The 21,399-nt window shown below is 55.1% G+C and overlaps 1 protein-coding gene across 28 annotated transcripts in view; it reads left to right on the forward strand.

Annotated features, from left to right (window-relative positions):
• PLEC (plectin) overlaps positions 1-21,399 on the forward strand; it is an 83,330-nt gene that overhangs the window by 48,231 nt on the left and 13,700 nt on the right. For 10 of the 28 annotated variants that reach the window (XM_034419970.3, XM_034419987.3, XM_034419992.3 and 7 more), the window contains exons 2-32: positions 2,049-2,110; positions 2,976-2,990; positions 3,344-3,433; positions 4,332-4,367; positions 4,973-5,050; positions 5,143-5,235; positions 6,031-6,197; positions 7,224-7,339; positions 7,428-7,534; positions 7,641-7,760; positions 8,012-8,107; positions 8,244-8,371; positions 8,743-8,836; positions 8,945-9,099; positions 9,391-9,691; positions 9,832-9,909; positions 10,097-10,258; positions 10,348-10,452; positions 10,625-10,720; positions 10,913-11,038; positions 11,135-11,287; positions 11,384-11,538; positions 11,741-11,867; positions 13,235-13,418; positions 13,605-13,762; positions 14,041-14,219; positions 18,579-18,717; positions 18,830-19,186; positions 19,978-20,061; positions 20,172-20,276; positions 20,592-20,690. In XM_034419970.3, coding sequence (XP_034275861.2) covers positions 2,049-2,110; positions 2,976-2,990; positions 3,344-3,433; positions 4,332-4,367; positions 4,973-5,050; positions 5,143-5,235; positions 6,031-6,197; positions 7,224-7,339; positions 7,428-7,534; positions 7,641-7,760; positions 8,012-8,107; positions 8,244-8,371; positions 8,743-8,836; positions 8,945-9,099; positions 9,391-9,691; positions 9,832-9,909; positions 10,097-10,258; positions 10,348-10,452; positions 10,625-10,720; positions 10,913-11,038; positions 11,135-11,287; positions 11,384-11,538; positions 11,741-11,867; positions 13,235-13,418; positions 13,605-13,762; positions 14,041-14,219; positions 18,579-18,717; positions 18,830-19,186; positions 19,978-20,061; positions 20,172-20,276; positions 20,592-20,690 — 3,965 coding nt within the window. The remainder of the gene's footprint in view (positions 1-2,048; positions 2,111-2,975; positions 2,991-3,343; positions 3,434-4,331; positions 4,368-4,972; positions 5,051-5,142; positions 5,236-6,030; positions 6,198-7,223; positions 7,340-7,427; positions 7,535-7,640; positions 7,761-8,011; positions 8,108-8,243; positions 8,372-8,742; positions 8,837-8,944; positions 9,100-9,390; positions 9,692-9,831; positions 9,910-10,096; positions 10,259-10,347; positions 10,453-10,624; positions 10,721-10,912; positions 11,039-11,134; positions 11,288-11,383; positions 11,539-11,740; positions 11,868-13,234; positions 13,419-13,604; positions 13,763-14,040; positions 14,220-18,578; positions 18,718-18,829; positions 19,187-19,977; positions 20,062-20,171; positions 20,277-20,591; positions 20,691-21,399) is intronic. The other 18 variants (XM_034419991.3, XM_034419993.3, XM_034419971.3 and 15 more) reach the window with 3 other exon arrangements.

The following is a 21,399-nucleotide window of genomic DNA, read 5'->3' on the forward strand; positions in this document are numbered from 1 at the left end:
TGACCAAACCATGATCCGCAGCAGAGATGGGCCCATCTGGTGAGAGGACGGGGTATTAAAGATTGCAGTTTATAGTGTAAGGGGGAGGGGGTTTGTGTAAGTGGAAAAGAGCCCAAGTGAATCAACGGGGAAAGAAAAACGCATAAGGTCCATGACGCCAGTACAAGCGGCAAGGGTGAGCAGATCTTCTGCAGCAGAGGAGCACCTGGGGTGGGTTGGCTTTGTTATGAATGATGGAACCAAAATATATGCTGGAAAGTAGGATCTGGTGTCATTGCAAGTAGGCCTAACGTTGTACGTGAGTTGGAGGTCAGGAGTGGATCATGGGGAAAAAGGAATGAGAAGAATTGCAAGGAAAAGTAAAAGAAAAACGAATGTGCTGCTGGAAAAACTGATTATTCTCCCCAAGAGAATGAATGAAAAGTTGATATGAGAAAAGAAGATGCAGAATCTGCTTTGAAAATACTTAGCGGAATTCTCACAGGGGCCCACAGAAGTGCCGGAGTTACAGTAACAGGAAATATAAAAAGGATGCTGGACAAATGATGAAATAGGAGACCTCGTGAGTGAGGTGCAAGAGAATGATTAAAAGAGGCAGAGAAAATGCAGAATAGTTCTAATGGAAATTAATTGTTTGGGGATTAAACGAAGAGGACTAAACAAGAAGGCTTCTGCAGAGTGAGTGGAATTATAAATAAGAACATTATTTGGAGTGAAAACCGGAGAGAAGGAGTGGGGAAAGAATTTTAGGGTTTGCACTGAAATGATAAGAATATATTAAAGTGTGGAGTTGGAACCAACATCCAAGCAAAAATGATGAAAAAAGAAGTTATAATTGCTCTGAGAATTTTGAAAACTGGTCAGGTTCCGGGTGGAGATGGGGTTGGGGAGAAAGGTTGAGACACGGACGTGGCTTGGGTTTGGTGTGGCTGTGCAGGCTGTGTGTGGAGACACGAGGGGCCCCAGGAAGGCAGGTTCCCATGGGAAGGGCCTGGGAGCTGGCAGTGGAGGGGTGGCTTTGTCTGCAAGTGGTGTGCAGGCTACTTTTTCTCTGCTAAGCAGCTCCGTGAGAACGATATGAATGTTGGTTTAGTGAACAGGGCTGAGGTGGGGAATGCTCTGGGGTTAGAGGACGGTGGTTGATTGTGGTCAGAAGAAGGTTTGATGGAAGCCCAGCATCTTGAGAATAAGTGGAATGTTGGGATCCGGGCGGGTTGGCCGTTCAAAGTCCTGAAGGGGGAAGGGGGAGGCCCGAATGTCTCATGCAGAGGTTACTGTGGCTGGCTGGCTTTCTGTGCCGTTCAGAGCCAAAACTGGCTCGGTGGCGTCTGTGGTACAAATCTGAAAAGTAACCTGTCAAAAGGATTTTGGGTGAAAATTTGTTAAGTTGTCCAAATGCGGCAGAAAGAAAACAGATATAATGTCCTGTATTGCAAGGGTTGTAGGGGTAAGAGGAAGCAATAGTGGGAAGGGAGAAAAGTCTGTTTCTGCCCAGGGTGTGATCTGGAATTGGTGCATCAGGCAAGCCTAGGTTGAAAGCCCAGAGCCGTCACAAGGGGGGACTCAAAGGAACGTGGGTTGCAGTGGGGAAGGATGAGTGGTGAATCAACAGGAGGTCTGTGTTGTGCCAGAGTGAGTGACCGGGACAAAAGAGTCTCGCTGCATCGGTTGGGGGTACGAGAGAGCAGCTGAGACCTGAATGCAGGGGGGCTGATGGCCCAGTTAGCCCAAGGCACCCTTTGGAGATCTGTGCAAGGGGGAGCGACCCCATCCCACAAGGCCTCTCCTTGCTGCTGGTGGAGGAGGTGAGGCTGTGCTGGGATATGGCAGAGCCCCTCCTTTGCCCAGGCCTCCAGAGGAGCCCGGGGGGGGGACGGGGGGTTGGCAAGAGAGTGTGAGCCCACTGAGGGGTCTTCGCCTGTCCCTGGCCAGCCTCTGGAGAGGTGGAGGTTCCTAGTGCGGGTTTCCTTCCCATCCTCTCTGCTCGGTTTACTCCCTTCTTCCATAGGCCCCACTTAACACATACACACACACGTCCTCTCTTGCAGATGAGCGGGACCGGGTCCAGAAGAAAACCTTCACCAAATGGGTCAACAAGCACCTCTTCAAGGTAAGCCCCCCTTTCCCTGGGGGGGGGGAGCTGGGTGGTCTCGGGCAGCTTCTGGAGAACGAGTGTCAACCTCCCTGCCTGGATCTGAGCCAGGCAGAAAGGATGCCAGTTCTGGGGGCCTTGAGCTTTCCCAGGGATGTGGCTGTGAGCAGTGGATTGTGTGCAGGAGGGCCACAACAGTGCAGCCGCCATCCGTCCCACCCACCCACCATTTTCTAGGCACCATTGGGGACATAACTGGCTTCAACGTCTTTTCCTTCTTCCTTTCCTTTCCCTGAAGGAGACCCTCTTCCTGGTCCCTGACCCAGTTTCTGGGGGCACAGAGTCTTTGTGTTCCCCACATCATGGATCTGGGCTCGGGCTGAGAGCCCCGGAGCTGTGCCTGCAGATGGGGTGGGATTTCTGGGGAAGGGCTCTGGGTGATGGAGAGGGGTTGCCCTGGGGAACTGCAGCAGGAGCCCAGAAGGGCAGCCGTCTCTTGGGGGCTGCTTTCAGGGGTGGGTTCTACTTACCTTTACTACCGGTTCGCAACGGGGCCGTGCGCGTGATCATCTGTGCATGCGCAGAAGCGTTCTGATGACGTCGGGGTCATTGAGTGGAGCCTCCCTCCGGTTTTACTACCAGTTCTATAGAACCCACCACTGGCTGCTTTCCTCTGCTTTGGGAGCTCTACCTCATGCTGCCCAGGCACAGCAGTTGGAAGTGCCACCAGTTGGGCTGATGGGGGAAGCCTGGGGGCTGGTTGCAGGACCCCCATTTGTGAGGTGCTTTCTGTGGGCATTTCTCCATCCCGATTTCTCTCTCCATCTCTCCCTGATGCTTCTCTCTCTCCTTCTTTCTTTCTTCTCACCTGCCTTGGCAACAGCACTGGCGAGCAGAGGTATGTGCCAAGGCAGGCTGGGCTTTGACCCCCTGCCTGCTTGCCTGCCTGCCTGCCTGCCTCCCTCCCTCCCTCCCTCCCTCCCTCCCTCCCTCCCTCCCTCCCTTTATTCTCCAGGAATTCCTCTTCCTCTGGTGATGGCTGCCTGAAACAGGCTATCTGGGGTGGGGGTGAAGAGCAAGCCTCTTAGAGGCAACCCCAAAGCCAAATGGAGGGCAGGGGCTGGGTGCAACCACCTCCCTGAACTGGCATGGGCGTGGCTGCCAGACTGGCATGCCTAGCAAGCCCACACCCACCGTACCCCAGTCGCCTCCCAGCTGGGTCCACTTCTCAATCCCTCTTTGCCTCCACAGGCTCAGCGCCATGTGAATGACCTCTACGAGGACCTGCGAGATGGACACAACCTGATCTCACTGCTGGAAGTGCTCTCAGGGGACACTCTGGTACGTGGCCTCCTGCACCTGCTGCTCGGGGCTCGGTGGGCAGTGCCACTCTTCCCACCCGAGCTCCAGAGGAAGCAGCTCAAGCTTCTGCACCAGGGTCCCCAGCGCTGTGCCGCCGCCCCACCAGCGTCTGCCGCCCTTGCCTCCTGTTTGCAGATTGCTCTGCACCTCCTCCCCAGCTGCACACTGCCTGCACCCTTTTGTCGCCTGGCCTGAGCCAGGAGTCCGAGCAGCAGCTTCCCTCTTGCTCAACCCTTGCATGGCCGGTCAGAGGCTTTGGGGAGGGAGCTGCTCCTGCCCTCTTCTGCCAGGACCCCTTCCTCGGAGCTGGGTTCCCCAGGGGCTGGACGTCTAGGCCCAACACCACGGGAGTCACCCCAGCCCCGGCTGTGCTGTGGCCAAAGAAGTAGCTGGAGGGGGACGTCTCCTCTACCACCTCCATGTCAGATGCCTGCGCCAATAGAGATACAGGCGGTATCACTGGTGCTGTTCGGGAAGAGGAATGGCAGCCGGCCTTCGGGACGCTCAAAGGAGATCTGTGGAGGTTGAGTGCCATCTTAGTGGCCTCCTGAGTTAAGAGAGAGGCTTTTCGGAAGGAGGATGAAGGCGTGAGATGCATGGACACCAAATTGCTCCCACCCAAGAGTGGTGCTTAGAATGACACCTGGGATGCTGCCGCCCTCCAGCGCCCCCCTGCTGCCACCTCCTCCTCCTCACCCCCTCTATGGCAGGTTGAGCCTGCCTGCGCACTCTAATGCAAGAGCTACTCCGGACTCTGTTTCTCTCTCACTTCCTCTGGGTTGTCTGTCTGCCGCTCCCTGTGCTGTTTGTCTGTCTCTTCTCTTTGCTGGGTTCTGACCTCTGCTTCCCTCTCGCTCGGCTGTCACCTGCTGCTCAGCCCAGAGAGCGCGACGTGATCCGGAATTTGCGCCTGGTGAGTGGTCCCGCCTGGTTCTGCATGGCACCCCTGCTGCTGCTCTCAGCGCCCGCTGGAGAGGAGGCCGGTTGATGCGCACCGCCTCCTCGCTTACGCAGAAGCCGCGTCCTGTCCATGCCCTCCGAAAGCTTTGCTTGACCCATAACTGCTGACGGGAGGCTGGTGCATCGCATGACCAGATCCTCTGCAGTGGGCCCTTTGGCAGTGTGGCTGTCCCCTTGCCCCTGAGCCCCGGGCACTGCGGAGGGGATCCAGGGTGGCGGGCAGGCAAGGAGGGGGCTGTGTGGCCACCTCCTGGCAATTCCTCCTTTTCCGGAGGGGAAGCCAGTGTGGTGCTGAGGGTGGCCTTGTGTGCTTCTCTTGCAGCGGCCAAGCTTAAGATAGCCCCAGGATGCTTCAGCTGGGTGGGGATGGCTGGTGGGGGGGAGCAGAAGTGGGGGCGGGGCAGTCTTTTCTCCCATGCATTGTTTCCTAGCTCTGTCTGCCAGGCTTCCCTGGCTTTCTTTGCCCTTCTCCGGATCCTTTCAGCAAGGGTGGGAGGGAAGGGGGACACACACACCCGGCTTCTCCAGGGCCCTGACCTGAGCCTCCTTTGCCCATAGCCCCGGGAGAAGGGACGGATGCGCTTCCACAAGCTGCAAAATGTGCAGATTGCCTTGGACTACCTGAAGCACCGGCAGGTGAGCATCCTGGGCGAGGAGCCTGGAGGGGAAGGAGTGAAAAGGCAGCGGGGTCCTTTAGTAACCGTGCGTGTGTGCGCGTACCTCCACAGGTGAAACTGGTCAACATCCGGAATGATGATATCGCCGATGGCAACCCCAAGCTGACACTAGGCCTCATCTGGACCATCATCCTCCACTTCCAGGTGAAGCCAACTCCCGCCCCCCCAGCCTTCTTCCCTGCTCTGCTCTAGAGGGCAAGGCCTCTCTTCAGCCACTCCCTCCCTCCCTCGGCTGTGGGCCAGATTCTTGTAAGCCCCACCCCCTTCCTCTCCACAAGCGCTAGGCGTTCAGATGGACAAAGGAGGCTGGGGTTGCCCTTCCCTTCAGAGGCTGGGGAGGGAGGGGGCTGCTCAGAAGGGGTTCCAGGTTGGGGGGGGTATTGGCAGGGGGAATAAGCGAGGAGGAGGATCCCAGGAGTGGTTCCTAGGGGAGGGGAGGAATGTGGGCTGCGGCTGGGAGAGAACAGGATGCTGCGGCTTGTGGGGCTGACTCACCCATCAGTCGCTTCAGGACACAAGATTTTCCACTGAGTGCTAGGCCTGGGCGAGTTGGGGGGGGGGAACCAGCAGGCCTTGGAGTTCCCCAGATGCAGGGATGGGTCTTGCTTAGGAGAGCATCTAGAGCCCTGCAGCTGGGCAGAGGCAACTACTGAGGGCAGGCTGCCAAGGTGCCCTCCAAGGCTCCCAGTGGAGGGCCAGTGCCTGGCCTGGGGCATCATGACCACCGGGGGTTGCACAGAGAATCAATCCTCCTCTTGAGGGGCGCATGGCAGCCCTGAGGAGACAGGTGGGAGGTCCAGGTCTGGGCGCAGAAAGTGGCCGAGTCTTGGCCGGAAGGCTCTGCAGCCCGTCGGGTGGGTGGTGGTGGAGGTGCCATCCCCAGATGGCCAGCACCTTCAGTCAGGCTCCCGGATTCAGGCGGTCCCTCTTTCCTCCAAGATCTCCGACATCCAGGTGACCGGCCAGTCGGAGGACATGACAGCCAAAGAGAAGCTGCTTCTGTGGTCGCAGCGCATGGTGGAGGGGTACCAGGGCATGCGCTGTGACAACTTCACCTCCAGCTGGCGTGATGGCCGTCTCTTCAACGCCGTCATCCACAGGCACAAGTAAGGGGCAGGGCCGGGGGTGAGTGGGCAGGGGCCCATTGAAGGGGCCATGATGGAAAGAGCTGCAGTGTTGCACCCAAGAGGAAGCCATGGATGCCGGGCAAGTGGCCTCAACTGCAGACTGCCCTGCTTGTGAAGGGAGGAAGGGGATTGCCCCCACCTTCCTTGACCAATGGGGTAGGGATGGGCTGGAGCCCCTCTGGCCCGGCCTCTCGCTTCCCCTCCCAGCTGACGGAGGGCAGAGGTCTGGCACACCAGCTGGCACCCAGCGCCCACTCCCAAGTCAAGGCTAAGGAGATTGACCAGGGGGCATCAGACTCTCAGCAGAAGGGGAGCAGCAGCTTGTGATGCCCCATGAGGGAGGGAGTGCCTTAGGGTCAGACCCCTTGCCGACCAGCAGGCTGCTTCTGAAAAACCAGAATCTCATTCACTAGTGGGTCTGCTCCAAGCTGCGGACTGCCCTGGGACCCCTCCCAAACAAGGAGCATTGGGTTCAGGTCCCTGCAGGCTCCTGTGCCCTAAGAAGGGGGCCCAGGCACAGACGGGGGGGAGTGGGCTTCAAAGCAATCATTCAGAGTGCCCAGGACCTGAGGGGGACAAGGAAGCAGGGTTCTGCTGGGCTCATGATGTCCTGTCTTGGGACACAAGTTCACGCACACGCACATGCACGATACTGCAGTGGGCCTTGAGGACTGGAACCTTGAGTTTTTCCAATTGTTGGGGAGCTGATTACTCCAGCTATTTCTATGCTCCCTATTTTAAGGAGCAGAAGCTTAAGGTCCAGGGTGGCCTTGTTCCAGACCACACTGATACGACCTCTGGAAGACCCACAGGGGGCACAAAGGCTGGTGTCAGGGGAGGCTGAGCACCCCATTGATCAGGCGATGAGCCCCGCATTGATGGGCACAGACGTAGCCACGTCGCTTCCAGGGGAAGGTCTGGCGCAGAATTGGGACCCAGCAGAAGCTCGGCCCTCTTCTTAGGGTGAGCTGGAGGGTCTCTGACCACAGCCTCTCCCCTCTGCAGGCCAATGCTGATTGACATGAACAAGGTCTACCACCAGAGCAACGTGGAGAATCTGGAGCAGGCCTTCTCGGTGGCTGAACACGACCTGGGTGTGACGCGGCTCTTGGACCCGGAAGGTACTGGGATGGGCTGCCCCATGGGCAGGGCAGGGGGCTCCTTTGAGTGGGGCAGCACAGCACTCCCTTCTCCCTTTCTCTTTCCCAGATGTGGATGTGCCCCAGCCAGATGAGAAGTCCATCATCACCTATGTGTCCTCTCTCTACGACGCCATGCCACGGGTGCCGGACGTGCAGGATGGAATTAAAGCCAACGTGAGCATTGGGGGCGATGAAGTGGGGAGGCCTGGCCAGTCTGTGGGCTGCAGGTGTGACCTCAGCACCCACCACCTTTTCCCTCATGCCCCCTCCCCCCACTTAGGAGCTGCAGCTGCGCTGGCAGGAATACTACGGCGTGGTCAGCCTGCTTCTGCAGTGGATCCAGCACCACGCAGTGATCTTTGAGGAGAGGAAGTTCCCTGCCAGCTATGAGGAGATTGAGGTGAGAGCCCTCTCTGGCTGGGAGGCAGCCTTTTTCTCTCGAGGGCAGGCCTGGTCCTCCCATCTGGGTTGGGGAGGCACCCCATGGTTGTTGGGTGTGCATGTGAAAGGGCTCCCTGAATAGGCATGGGAGTCCCCTTCCGTGGCCAGCTCTGCCCTGACGAGAGTTGCTGGCTGCTTTGGCCCAGAGCAAAGAGCCCCCTGGACCCACCCTGGCCCACCCCACCATCCCTCCACCTTGTTCTCCCGCAGATCCTGTGGCACCAGTTCTTGAAGTTCAAAGAGATGGAGCTGCCCGCCAAAGAGGCTGACAAGAGCCGCTCCAAGGTGATCTTCCAGTCTCTGGAGGTGAGCCCGAATCGCCCCCTTGGTGCCCTGGTGGGACCTGAGGCCCAGGGCCGCCCAGCATGCCAGCCTACTGGAGGGCAGGGTGGCCTTCTGGGGGCCGTCGTCAACAGCTCCCATCTGTTTCCGGCTCCACTAGGCTGCTGTGCAAAGCGGGCAACTGAAGATCCCTCAGGGCTACCACCCACTGGACGTGGAGAAGGAGTGGGGCAGGCTGCACGTGGCCATCCTGGAGAGGGAGAAGCTTCTGCGCTCAGAGTTTGAGAGGCAAGCAGGAGCGCCTAACAGAGCGCCTAGAGGGAAGCTGGGGGGCACAGGGGCTGGAGTCAGGCACTTCCTCTTCCTGGGAAAGGAGCCGGGCAGGCAGGGGGGCAGCAGCTCCCTCCCAACCGCAGCGGGCCCAGCCCAGCCATAATGGGAAACACACGGCTGGTGACTCACCACCCGCCTCCCTCCCCCCCCCCGCTGTATTCTTCAGGAAGCATCTGGGCGAACAGGCAGTGTGAGCCAAGACAGCCTGGGACAGCTAGGCTGCCCTCCCCTGGCCCAGGCGGGACGAGAGCTGAGCCCCAGTGGAGTGGAGGGAGCTGGCCGGGGCCCTCGTTCATTTCTCTCTCGCTCCCCTCCTGCCTTCCTAGGTTGGAACGGCTGCAGCGCATCGTCAGCAAACTCCAGATGGAGTCCGGCCTCTGTGAGGAGCAGCTCAACCAGGCGGACACCCTGCTGCAGTCGGTGAGGGGCGCTCTGCTCTGCTTCTGCTGGACCCTGGGACCAGGAGTGGGTGGGAGGGTCTGACCTGGTGCTCTGCCAGGCTCAGGGTCCTTGGTTCCCCTCCTGCAGGACATCCGCCTGCTGAATGCAGGCAAAGCATCACAGCACTTGGTGGAGATTGAGCGGGACTTGGACAAGGCCGAGGCCATGATCCGCTTGCTCTTCAATGATGTGCAAGCCCTCAAGGATGGGCGCCACCCCCAGGGCGAGCAGATGTATCGCAGGTCAGTAATGCTCCTTCCATCCCTTCTCCTCACACACGGTGGGGGGGGAGGGGGTTGTCTTTACATGGGAGAGCTGATGCCATGAAGTTAGAGGCTTAGAGCCCTCCTCTGCCCCTCAGAAAAACCCCCGTTGCCAGCAAGTTTTCTGTGTACTGCCCTCTGGTGGTGGGAGTTTCCCTCTGCAGGAGCAGCTGCAGCCACTCTCACTGGGCCTGGAAGTGGGGAGCTCTGGCTGCTGTCTTCCCTGCAGGGACCCACATCTGTAGCACAGCATTCCCTCCCCCCCTGCAGGGTTTACCGCTTGCACGAGCGCCTTGTGGCCATCCGTACTGAGTACAACTTGCGCCTGAAATCTGGGACAGTCCAAGTGTCCGTACCGGTCACGCAGCGCCCGCGGCCAGAGTTGGATGATGTCACCCTACGCTACCTGCAAGATCTGCTGACCTGGGTGGAAGAGAACCAGGCTCGCCTCAACGCAGCCGAATGGGGTGTGGACCTGCCTACGGTGGAGTCGCAGCTCGGCAGCCACCGCGGACTGCACCGCTCCATTGAGGAGTTCCGCCCCAAGATTGAGCGAGCCCGGGCGGATGAGGTATACAGGATGGGTGTGTGTGTGTGTGTGTGCCAGACATGGAGGTCCGAGAATGCCAGCCTCCCAGCAAGGCTTGTTGAAGGAGGGGGCTGCCATGTCTGCCTAGTAGTGGTTTCATGGCTCTCCTTTCCTCCCTGTAGGCCCAACTCTCTCCTGGTCCACAGACCTCATACCGGGACTACCTCAGCAAGCTGGACGTGCAGTACGAGAAGCTGCTGGTGAGCAGATGGCCGGGGGACGGTCAGGGCAGCAGAGGGGGTGCAGGCAGAGATCTCGCTTCTCCTCCCCCTTAGGGATGCAGCGGCATTGGGTGCCCTGGCGCTCTTTGCCCCGGACACTATCCCTTGACCGGCGGACAGGCTCCTCTCAGTGCTGGGCTGAGCCGCCGTGATCCGTGTCTTGCAGAGCTCATCCAAGGCTCGGTTGCGGCACCTGGAGAGCCTCCAGGCGTTTGTGGCTGCGGCCACCAAAGAGCTGATGTGGCTGAATGAGAAGGAGGAAGAGGAGGTGAATTACGACTGGAGCGAGCGCAACAGCAACATGGCCGCAAAGAAGGAGAGCTACTCGGTAAAAGTCGCCCTCCCTCTGGCCCCGAGTGAGGAGCCCAGCTGCCAGGCCCCAGCTGACCCCCGGATCTGTGCTCTGCCACCCTCTAGGGCCTGATGAGAGACCTGGAGCTGCGGGAGCGGCGGGTCAAGGAGATCCAGAACACAGGCGACCGGCTGCTGCGGGAGGATCACCCAGCCAGGCAGACGGTGGAGGTGGGTGGGGTGGGGGGAGTGCCAGCAGTCATGGCTGCATCACGAGGAGCCCTCATCAGATGACTACTCCAGGCCCTTGCCCACTGCCCCCCCAAGTGGGCACCCAGGAGTGTGGGAAGGGTTCTTCCCTCTGCTGTCTTCCCCGCCCACTCTGCTTTGCTTCCCCCTGCAGGCCTTCCAGGCAGCCCTGCAGACTCAGTGGAGCTGGCTGCTGCAACTGTGCTGCTGCATTGAGGCTCACCTGAAGGAGAACAGCAGCTACTTCCAGGTAGTCCTCAGGAAGGGAGGGGGAGGGTGCACAGTCTCTAGCAGCCGAGCAGAAAAGCAGGACTCTGGCAGGAACCGGCCGGCCTTCATCCTTCTGGCTCCCTCTGGCGATGGGCGTGGGTGGGCACAGAACCCCAGAGGACACTGTGTCAATCGGCACCCTCTCCATCCTCTTCCTCCCCCTCCCCCCCAGTTCTTTTCTGACATAAAGGAAGCAGAGGAGTTTCTGCACAAGACTCAGGAAACGATGAAGAAGAAGTTCACCTGCGACCGGTCCATCACAGTGACTCGCTTAGAGGACCTGCTGCAGGACTCCCTGGTGAGGGTGGGACTGGCCCCCTCCCCTTGACCCAACAGCCTTCCTTCCCCCTCACTTAACGGGGCTGCTTCCTGCCTCCCACCCACCCCACTTCAGGAGGAGAAAGACCATCTCACACAGTACCAGAGTCACCTGGCTGGGCTGGCCAACCGGGCCAAGACCATTGTCCAGCTGAAGCCCCGCAGCGCAAGCCCCCCGGTTAGGGGACGGCTGCCCCTCCAGGCGGTCTGTGACTACAAGCAAGTAGAGGTGAGTGAGGAGGGGGGCCAAGGCACAGCGGCGGGGGAGGGAAGGGGGGCTGCCTCTGGTGGCATCAGCTGAGCTGCCCTCCCTTTCCACCCCCAGATCACTGTGCACAAGGGGGATCACTGCACCCTCCTCAGCAACGCCCAGCCCTACAAGTGGAAGGTCTTGAATGCAGCCGGGAAGGAGTCCCTGGCCCCCTCCATCTGTTTCCTGATCCCCCCACCCAACAAGGAGGCCCTGGAAGCCGTTGGGAGGTACGTGCTTCTTACCTGGACTCTGGGGTGGCAGTAAAGGCTTCCTTCCTTCTTCAGCAGGCCATTGCGCCCCACTGCCCCCACTTCCGCCCCCAGCTCTGGGGGCAGGCAGGAGCTCCAAGCCTGGCTTTGTTCCCCTTCCCCCAGCCAGCCTGGAGAGAGGCAGCCTCCGCCCTGACCTCCCCCTCCCATGTCCCTTTAGGCTGGAGACGGTGCACCAGAAGCTGCTCAGCACTTGGCACCAGCTGCACATCAACATGAAGAGCCTGCTCTCCTGGCAGTACCTGCAGCGGGAGATCCAGCAGATCCAGACCTGGTCCCTCCTCATTGTAAGACCCAGATTCCCTCCCTCTCCCTGATGCCAGCTTTCCTGGCAAGCCCAGGCCAGCAGCAGACACCTCCCCACCCCCAGGAACGGTCTGCAGGGCTTGCCCTGCCCGGCTCGGCATCCCTTGGGCTGGCTGGAGGGGATGGGCAGGAGTTGCCCAAAGGGGGAACCAGCAGCTGGGAAGAGGGTACAAGTCTGGGGGTGCCTTGAGGGTTCTTCATCGTTGTTCGTGGACCCTTCCTGACTATTGAACTCCCAAGCAGTGTCCAAGAAAGAGGGAAGGAGCAGAAGCCCCTCCAAAAGGCTGGGACACCAGGGACACCCCAACCCACAACCCATGGAGCCCCCACCAGCAAGGCCATCTGCAGATTGAGGGGTTTGGGTGGGATGCGCTTCTCAGGGAAGGGGAAGAGTGGCCACTCGGTCTGAAGGCTGGGCGGGTCGTAGGCAAAGGGGGCCTTAGGGGGTTTAGCTTTACGGAGAGGACCAGCTCCTTTGAATCGTGCTGGGGGCAGTGCAGTTGGTGGAGAGGGTTCAGCTGCGTCAGCCCCATCGGCCTTTGGGGGCTTTGCACTGTCCCATCTGGGCATCTCCTGCCCAGGTAGAGCTCAGGATGTAAGGCAGGGTAGGTCAGACGGGACAGCAGCTGCATCCTTGCCAGCCCTTTTTATTCATTTATTTATTTTATTTATATCCAATTTATATACGGTGTACAGCCGAATAAAAATATAAATTACAAACATTAAAATAGTATTAAAAGAATATATATAAATTTGGCCCCGTAATTTAAGAACAATAACAAACCCATTTAAAACATTTAAAAAATTAAGAAAAAAAGTTAAGCCAGCCCGGCTTGCTGAAAAAAGTGGGTTTTAAGGGCACGGCGGAAGGCACCGAGGTCTTGGATTCTCCTTATCTCTGGGGGCAACTGATTCCAGAGGGTAGGTGCCCCCACAGAGAAGGCCCTCCCCCTGGGGGTCACCAGCCTACATTGTTTGGCTGATGGCACCCCGAGGAGGCCCTCTCTGTGGGAGCGCACAGGTCAGTGGGAGGTCATCGGTAGCAGCAGGCGGTCTCAAAGATAGCTAGGTCCTATGCCATGGAGCACTTTAAAGGTGATAACCAACACCTTGAAGCCCTTGCAGCCCCCTGAGCTTCACTGCTTGGTGTGGGCTGAGGGACCCCCAGGTCTCCCCCATCTGTCAGGCAGGGTATAGCTCTGCCCAGGGTGCCTCTTGCAGAGAGAGCTGTGTTGGTGATCAGCCCAGGCTCGAAGGTTGCCCTGCGGAGATCTTGAGGGACGAACCTCAGCTGGTTCGGCTGATGTTCTGTTGGACTCCCCACAACAACACCACATGTATTTTGCAGTTTCGGACAATGCCCCCCGAGGATTACCGGCAGACGCTGCGCAGCCTGGAGACCCACTACCAGGAGTTCCTGCGCGACAGCCAGGACTCCCAGAACTTCCATCCGGACGACCGGCTGCAAGCAGAGCGTGATTACACCGTCTGCACCCAGAAGTACGAGATGCTGCTGCGCGGGTTGGAGAAAGGTAAGGTCTGGGGCCCTTGGCAAGCCTTGAGTCTGCGCTTTGATTTCAGGCCGGGCCTCTCCCCCCCCCCCCCCACGGGCTCCCTGGGTGGTCTTGGGAACCCATCCTTGCTCCCCTCTTGACTGACCTGTAGCCACGAGCGGTGCTGAGATCCGTTAACCCCAGGCTTGGTTTGTGGGGTGGCAGGGGAACAGGAGGAGTCGCTGTGCAGGAACTTCATCTCCCAGCTGAAGGACATCCGCCTGCAGCTCGAAGGCTGTGAGTCCCGCACCATACACAAAATCCGTTCTCCGCTTGACCAAGACCCCGTTAAGGAATGTGTGCAGCGCATTAGCGACCAGCAGGTATGGCTTCCCTTTGGCATTGAGATCGGCACAGCTGCAGAAGCTGATGGAATCTCCTCTGGGACACAGGAGACTCTTGTCCTGCCCCAGACACAGTCCAGGGAGGGGGAAGCAGAGGCTCCACTGCTCTGGCCACGGAGCTGCTTCCTGCCTTCCCATCTTGAAACGGGACAGGGACGCTCTCCTTTCCCCAGGAGAAGGGGTTGAGGTCTGTACTTGGGGCTTCCTGGCCTGGGTCCCTGACGCCGCTCCGCTCCCCTCCCCTTCCCTCCCCTCAGGAGATCCACCTGGAGCTGGAAACCCTCCAGAAGAGTTTGGGCAAAGTGAGCGCCCAGACGGAGCAGGTCCTGGCTCAGCCAGAGCAGGCCGGTTCGGCCCCCCTGCTGCACTCCGAGCTGGATATCACGCTGCAGAAGATGGGCCAGGTGTACAGCCTCTCCAGCATTTTCTTGGAGAAGTAAGTGGTCCTTAGCACCAGGCCTGAACTTGCTCGGCCATGAGGACAAAGAGAGGGAGGGAGGGAGGAGGGTGGGCACTGGATTTGGCCACCCTTGTTCTTATTACAAACTCAGCAGCAGCGACTCTGAGATCCTGCTGGCCTGGGGAATCAGGTCATCCTGGAGATGCCCTCTGCTCTCATATCCTGCTGAGGTAACTCCTATCGGCCCCCCAGCCCTCTGCTGAGGGACAGGGGTGAAGTTAGTGCTGGCAGCTTGCTCCCTTCGTGTGCCTCGCAGCCCAGGGGCTTTGCGGTAAAAGACCTCCAGGTTAGAGATTGCTCTTTCTGAGTCTCAACATCCTTTGGACATCCAGCTAACTCCGTTTTCGGTTTTTGAAGATTTTGAAGTGGCCATTTCTATGTTTCTGCTCCCCGCTTTGGTTTTTTAAAGATGATGTAGGCTAATTCTTATATGCTTTGGAGACCAAAGAATAAGAGAATAGCAGAGTTGGAAGGAACCTTGGAGGTCTTCTAGTCCAAACCCTCTACCATTCTGGAGAAGTGGCTGTTCAGTCTCTTCTTCAAAGCCTGCAGTGTTGGAGCATCCACAACTTCTGGAGGCAATTTGTTCCACTGGTTAAATTGTTCTGACCGGCAGGAAGTTTCTCCTTAGTTCCAGGTTGCTTCTCTCCTTGATTAGTTTCCATCCATTGTTTCTTGTCCTGCCTTCCGATGCTTTGGAGAACAGCTTGACCCCCTCTTCTTTGGGGCAGCCCCTCAAATACTGGAGGACTGCTATCATGTCACTAGTCCTTCTTTTCACTAGACTGGACATACCCAATTCCTGCAACCGTTCTTCATATATTTTAGCCTCTAGGCCTTCAATCACCTTAGTTGCTCTTCTCTGCGCTCTTTCTAGAGTCTCAGCATCTTTTTTATAGTATGGTGACCAAAACTGGATGATGTAGTATTCTAAGTGCGGTTTTACTAAGGCTTTATAAAGTGGTACTTAACATGCTCTTGATTCTATCCCTCTGCTAATGCAACCTAGGATTGCATTGGCTTTTTTGGCTGCTGCCATACATGGCTTCCTCATATTTAGGTGATTGTCCACTAAGACTCCAAGATCCTTCTTGCAGTTAGTGCTATTGAGCCAGGTTTCATCTAACCTGTACCTGGACATTTGATTTTTCTTTTTTTTTTTTTTTTATTGAAAAGGTTTTCAAATACAAATTTTTCCCCCTTTTTCCCCCCCCTCCCCACCCTCCCTAACCCCCCCTCCCCACCCTTCCCCCCCTGTGACTTCTTCGTAACAAAAAAAAACCCTAATTCATAACAGATTACTTACTCCCTCCTCAAAATACTGACCTTTACTTACTAAGAGTATTATAAATCCCCCTTTATCCATACATTTCAGAAAAGAAGAAGAGAAAAAAAAAAAACAAAAAAAAACAAACACATTATACTATAACTATTATAAAATAACTCTAATTTAGCATAATAGTGTTTTATATCTATGCATTATTGCAACAATTCAAAACCACCTTCCACTTTAAAACTATACAATAAGTCCTACTTTAATAACATTTCAAAGCGGGCTCCCCATAAAATCTAATTTAACATTTATTCCACTCTATCCATTTCCTCCACTCCCCTAAATGTATCACTTAAAAATCCCTTTTCTTAAACTAATCAATCTGTAGCTAGCTTATTCACCCACTGTCTTACAAATTTACCATACACAACAATTCTTGATATCTTTAATTCACTGCCCACACTACTTAAAAATATATATATATATATATTCCATTATATCTAAATAAAAAAAGAAAAGACAATAACTTTAAATTTATAGTCCATATAATATCTTCTTGAAGTCTTTCCACTGGATTGTTAAAACCAACATCCATAATAGGGTGACATAGCTTGCGGATGCAACAGTTTATTCAAGATCTCCAATCATATCTGCCCCCATCAGTAGTAAACATCTTCTTATATATATAAAAGTAAAAACAACCACCCGAGTGACATTATAATTGTATTCCATATAATAATAATTGTGGGTTTCATCAGGATTATTAATTTCCATCATCGTATTGGGTAACAACCCGATCTTCTGCATGTCCCAATGTGATTCTCTTGCCTTATAATTCAAGATAATTATAATATATTTATCAACACAAAAAGAAGTTTCAAAGTAGATAATTCAAAACCATCAATTTGAGGCTCTTTCCATGTCCCAAAATTACGGCAATGCAGAGATCTGCCACTATCCTCAGGATGATATTGACCAATATGTCGCCTCCTCTATGTTTTCACATAATCATTCATATTTTAAAATCACTGGCTTCACTGTTGCTTGGGTTAGAAATTTCTATTTTTGTACAACCTATTTCTTTTTTTGTTTTCTTTTTGTGGGTTTGACCTCCATCCTAATTTTTTGTGTCTCGCATTTCTTTTTTATCCCTTGTATATCCTCTAATTGGTTTCCATGCTTGTCCTTGCCTTGATAAGTCATCACATTAAAATCAGATGGCACTTCTCTCAAATTTGTAGATAATCCAGCTGGGGTATCCGATAAATCCAAAGGCAATTTATCTGGTACAGTCTCTGTCTTTAGTTCCAGCTCCTTCTGCTTATCCTGTATTATATCTGAAGACGTTAAATTCATTTTCAACCTATTTTGATAAAATTCTTCCGCCCTTTCAACAGTATTTAACTGGTATCTTTCTCCTTGATATCTCAATATAATACCAACTGGGACGTCCCACCGGAATTGAATATTTCTCCTTTTTAACTCAGACACCAGAAAGCCAAATTTCTTCCTTTCCATTAGTATCTTAGGTGGGAGTTCCTTGTAAATCCAAATCTTTCTTCCATACAATTGCAAATTAGAATTGAAGGAATTTTGCACAATTTTATTCCTAATTTCTTTATCTGAAAAATAGATTACCACATCTCTAGGCAATTGCCTTTGCTTGGCAGTCCAGGAGTTTATTCGATAAGCTCTATCAATCCTACAAAACACTTCCTCAGGTTGAATCTTTAAAATCCCAGCTAGAAATTCAGAAGATATTTTCCTTAAGTCATCTCTGTTATTTTCCTGCAAACCTCTAAGTCTTATTGCATATTCTGTGAAATTATATTGTATCTTTAGAACCTCTTTTTGAATCCTCTGTTCCAGATATTCTACATTACCAGACTTTTGGTCAGCATCCATTTTAAATTTTTCTTCTGAACTATAATCCTGAATATTTAACAAATCATTTTCAATTTTTTGAATTCTATTGTCCAATTTATCTTGAATTTCATCCATTTTTGACTCTAGTAAATTAGTATTTGTATCCAACCGAATCATGAATTCTGACAATTTTAAAATTTTTTGCTGCAAAAAGTCAAACTTGGATTTCACCAATTCCTTAGTTTCCTGCTTAAATTTTTCAAGTTGCTGATTCACAATCTCATCCCTTCTTTCAATCTCCTCTAAGAGAAATTCTATTATATTAAAATCAGGTTTCTGGGACTGAAGAGTTAAAACTTGTTGCTTTAAATTCTTAGTGGGGGAATCCCCCCCACCTATTTGTTTGTCTGACTTCACAAGCCTCAGTGCCATGTTTCCGCCTAAGCAGGCTTTGTTAGAAGAAGAAAAAAAAAAAAAAACAAGACAAAAGACTTCCAGCCAGCAACACTCAAGCCTCCAGGGAAAAAAGAGAAAAACAAAAACAGGAGCGGAGTTTTGTCTACAAATGTAGCCAGTGGTATTTATTCCGCTACATTGTAATAATAAAAAACGGAAGAACTTTCCCTCTCAAACTCTTCTCCAGCCGCGGCAGACGCCATTTTAAAAAGAAACTTTTTTCCTCTTTCTCTTCCTCTATTCTCTTAAGTAATTTTTAAAAGATAAGTAAAATACTTGCGCTTCAGTATTACAGGTCCAGCTCACATTTTCTTTGAGTAATCTGTCAAATTCGCAGGCTTGCTTTTGACGCCTGGCTCTGCATTAGCAGAGGTCTCCCAAAGCCCGGAGCAGCGGCTGGGGATATGGGGCATCTCATCCGCTCCATCCCAAAAGTAAAAGAAAAACTTTTGGGACTCTGCAGAGAGTTCTACCCACCCCTGCCGGCTCTATCTCCGTTTCCTCATGGGAACGGAGTTTTTTCGAGCCGCCGTTCCGTTGTGAAGGCGGCTCTGACAGGCAGTGGAAGCTGACGATCCCAAAGGAACGTCTGGCGGCGGCCAGCAGCAAACAGGAAGTCCGACATTTGATTTTTCTTACCTAAGTATCAAATCTTACTTTTCCCTCCATTGAATGTTGTTGTGTTGAATGGGCAACCTTGTCCAGCTGCCATGTCTTGAGTCGATCCACCTCTCCTGCAGGTTGAAGACCATCAACCTGGTCATCCGTAGCACCCAAGGGGCTGAGGGGCTGGTCCAGAGCTATGAAGAGCAGCTCAAAGATGTCCAGACTGTGCCATCTGACCTCAAGGCTGTTGAGGCTACCAAGGCAGAACTCAAGGTGACCAGCCAGACCCAGAGCTGCCGGGGAGGGGGGACCTTTGGACCGCCTGTGGCTCGGAAGGGCTCGCACGACCCTGACTCCCCACCTTTCCTCTGTCTTTGTCCTGCAGAGGCTGCGTGGGCAGGTTGAGGGGCACCAGCCAGTCTTCAGTGCCCTAGAAGCAGACCTGGCCAAGGCCAGTGAGGTGAACGAGAGGATGGTAAGGAGCCACAGTGAGAGGGATCTGGACTTGGACCGCTACCGGGATCGCGTGCAGCAGCTCCTCGACCGCTGGCAGGCTATCCTGGCCCAGATCGACCTGCGACAGCGGGAACTGGACCAGTTGGGACGCCAGTTGCGCTACTACCGCAACAGCTACAGCTGGCTGATGGAGTGGATCCAGGATGCCCGCCAGCGCCAGGAGAGCCTCCAGGCTGTGCCCGTCACCAGCAGCCAGCAGGTGAAGGAGCAGCTGCTGCAAGAGAAGGTGAGGTCGGCCGAGAGGAGAGTGGACCTGGCTGTGGCAAACGGCGGAAGCCCCCTTGAAGCCCCCTCAGCTAGCAGGGCTGAGAGGAGGTCTCCAGGGCCGGGGGTGGAGGAGTAGCAGCAGTAAAATCCCCCCCCCCCGGTTCTATCCAGCTCGCCAAACCGGTAGCTCCGCCCACCCACCGGGACATCATTACGTCCCGTTTTTTTACCATCTGCGTATGTGCAGAAGACGCACGCTCCCGTGCGCTCCCGTTCCCGAATCCGTAGCAAAGGTAAGTGGATTTCACCGTTGGGTGGGGGTGGGGGGGTAGACCTGGCGTCCCATCAGATCAGGCCTGGGTCTGACTTGCATTTCTAAAGGGAGGGGTAGCTTGAGTGCAGCCCACAAAGAGGTTTTAGTAATTGTGTATAGCTGAAGAATTTATGCCGTTTAACAAATAAATGGCCTGAATTTTTCAGCTATACGCAGCTATCTGAGAAGGGGGAGCGATGGGTCTTCCCAATGACCGGGGTTCCTTGGATGCTGGCAGAGTTCCAGTTCAAAGACCCACTCTTCCCTTTGGCAGAAGCCCCTCTGCCTTGTCTCCGGCCCCTGAGCTTCCCTGCGACCCTACCTCAGCGCCCTGGGGCTGCATTCGGGGGAGGGGGGAAGGGGTGCTGGGTAGATTCCTCTGAGACTCCTCTGCACAGAACCTCCCTCCAAGGCGGCCTCTTCTTGAGCCGTGGGCCCTCCCTGTGCTGTGGGCCTTGAGGGGGGGGCGCTTATTCCTTCTGACTCTCCTTCCCCAGAAACTCCTGGAAGAATGTGAACAGAACTGGGAGAAGGTGGAAGAGAGCCACCGCTTGGCCAAGCAGTACATTGATGCCATCAAGGTGTGTGGCAGTGAGCCGGGCCTGCTCAAGGGGCGGGCTCTGCAGGCCGCCCCCCCTCCTCCCCGGGCTCAGGGGGCTCCCACAGTAGCCAACCCCTCTTTCCCTTGAAGGATTATGAGCTTCAACTGGTCACCTACAAAGCCCAGGTGGAGCCCGTCTCTTCTCCAGCCAAGAAGCCTAAAGTGCAGTCTGCCTCGGACAACATCATCCAGGAGGTGAGGGGGCATCCCTGGGCGGGACTGGTGGTGGTGGTGGGCGCTGGGAGTAGGGACAGAGGTTCTAGAAGGAAAGCCTTTTCCTATCATTCTAGCCCGGTGGGGAGAAAGGGCGCTGCTGGGCGCTCTTGTTCTGGGATGGCAGCAGCAGCTTCCCTTGAGATGAGGGTGCTGCAGAATGTGGGAGCACCTGAGCTGCTGCACTTGTGTCAGCTGTCCCCAACTTTGCCCGAGGCTTTCTGAAGGCATTCCTCTGCTTGGAAGGAAGAGGCCATCAGGGCTGATTTGAGCCTCCCCCCTCTTTTGGCCTTGCAGTATGTTGACCTGAGAACTCAATACAGTGAGCTGACCACGCTGACCAGCCAGTACATCAGGTTCATTACAGAGACTCTTCGGCGGCTGGAGGAAGAGGAGGTAAGGGATCCAGGGTGGGCCCAGCATGGCTTGGCTGCCTCTGGATGGATGGGGAGGGGGCGGGGGGGCTGCTCCCTCCCTGCTGGCTGTTCCTCTTCCCTGACCCTCCCCTGGGCAGTTTGTGGCCCCACGCGGAAGCCTGGCTGCATGGGCATCATTGCCCTGCAGGAAGATTGACTGCAGTGCTTGCTCTTCTGCTCTGTCTGGGGCTGCTTCTGGGGCTCCCCTCCCTGCCCCCTTTTCCTCCATTTTGCTGTGGTCTCCTCCCCTTTCTAACTCTTGGTTTCTGCCCTTCGGAAGCCAAGCTCCTTTGCCTGGGCTTGCTCGGGGCAGGTTGGTGTTGGTTGGGCTCTAAGGAAGGGTTAACCTCAGCAGCAACTTTTCTACCAGGTACTCCTTGCATCTGCATGTTCCCCCACCTTTGCACTCCCCCTCCCCAGTGGCCCTGCACTGATCGCACAACTGGGGGTGGGGAGTGGAGGGCCCACTGGGTGAGAGGGAAGGATATGGAGGAGCGGGGGGTAGGTCTGCTGGGTCACCTCGATCTGCCAGCTTGTAAGGTCTCCAGCCCGCTTGGTGTGCTGCCTGGCCTGGATGTGTTTGAATGGTCACCTGCCTCCGTCCTGGAATGGTCACCTGCCACAGTCTCCTAGGTGGGGCTTGTAGGGCGGATGCTGGCCTTGCGTGCTAAGAACAGGGGAAGGGGGCC

This window comes from Pantherophis guttatus, chromosome 3, assembly GCF_059756535.1.
Source record: "Pantherophis guttatus breed Tessera chromosome 3, ASM5975653v1, whole genome shotgun sequence".
Taxonomy (NCBI): domain Eukaryota; kingdom Metazoa; phylum Chordata; class Lepidosauria; order Squamata; family Colubridae; genus Pantherophis; species Pantherophis guttatus.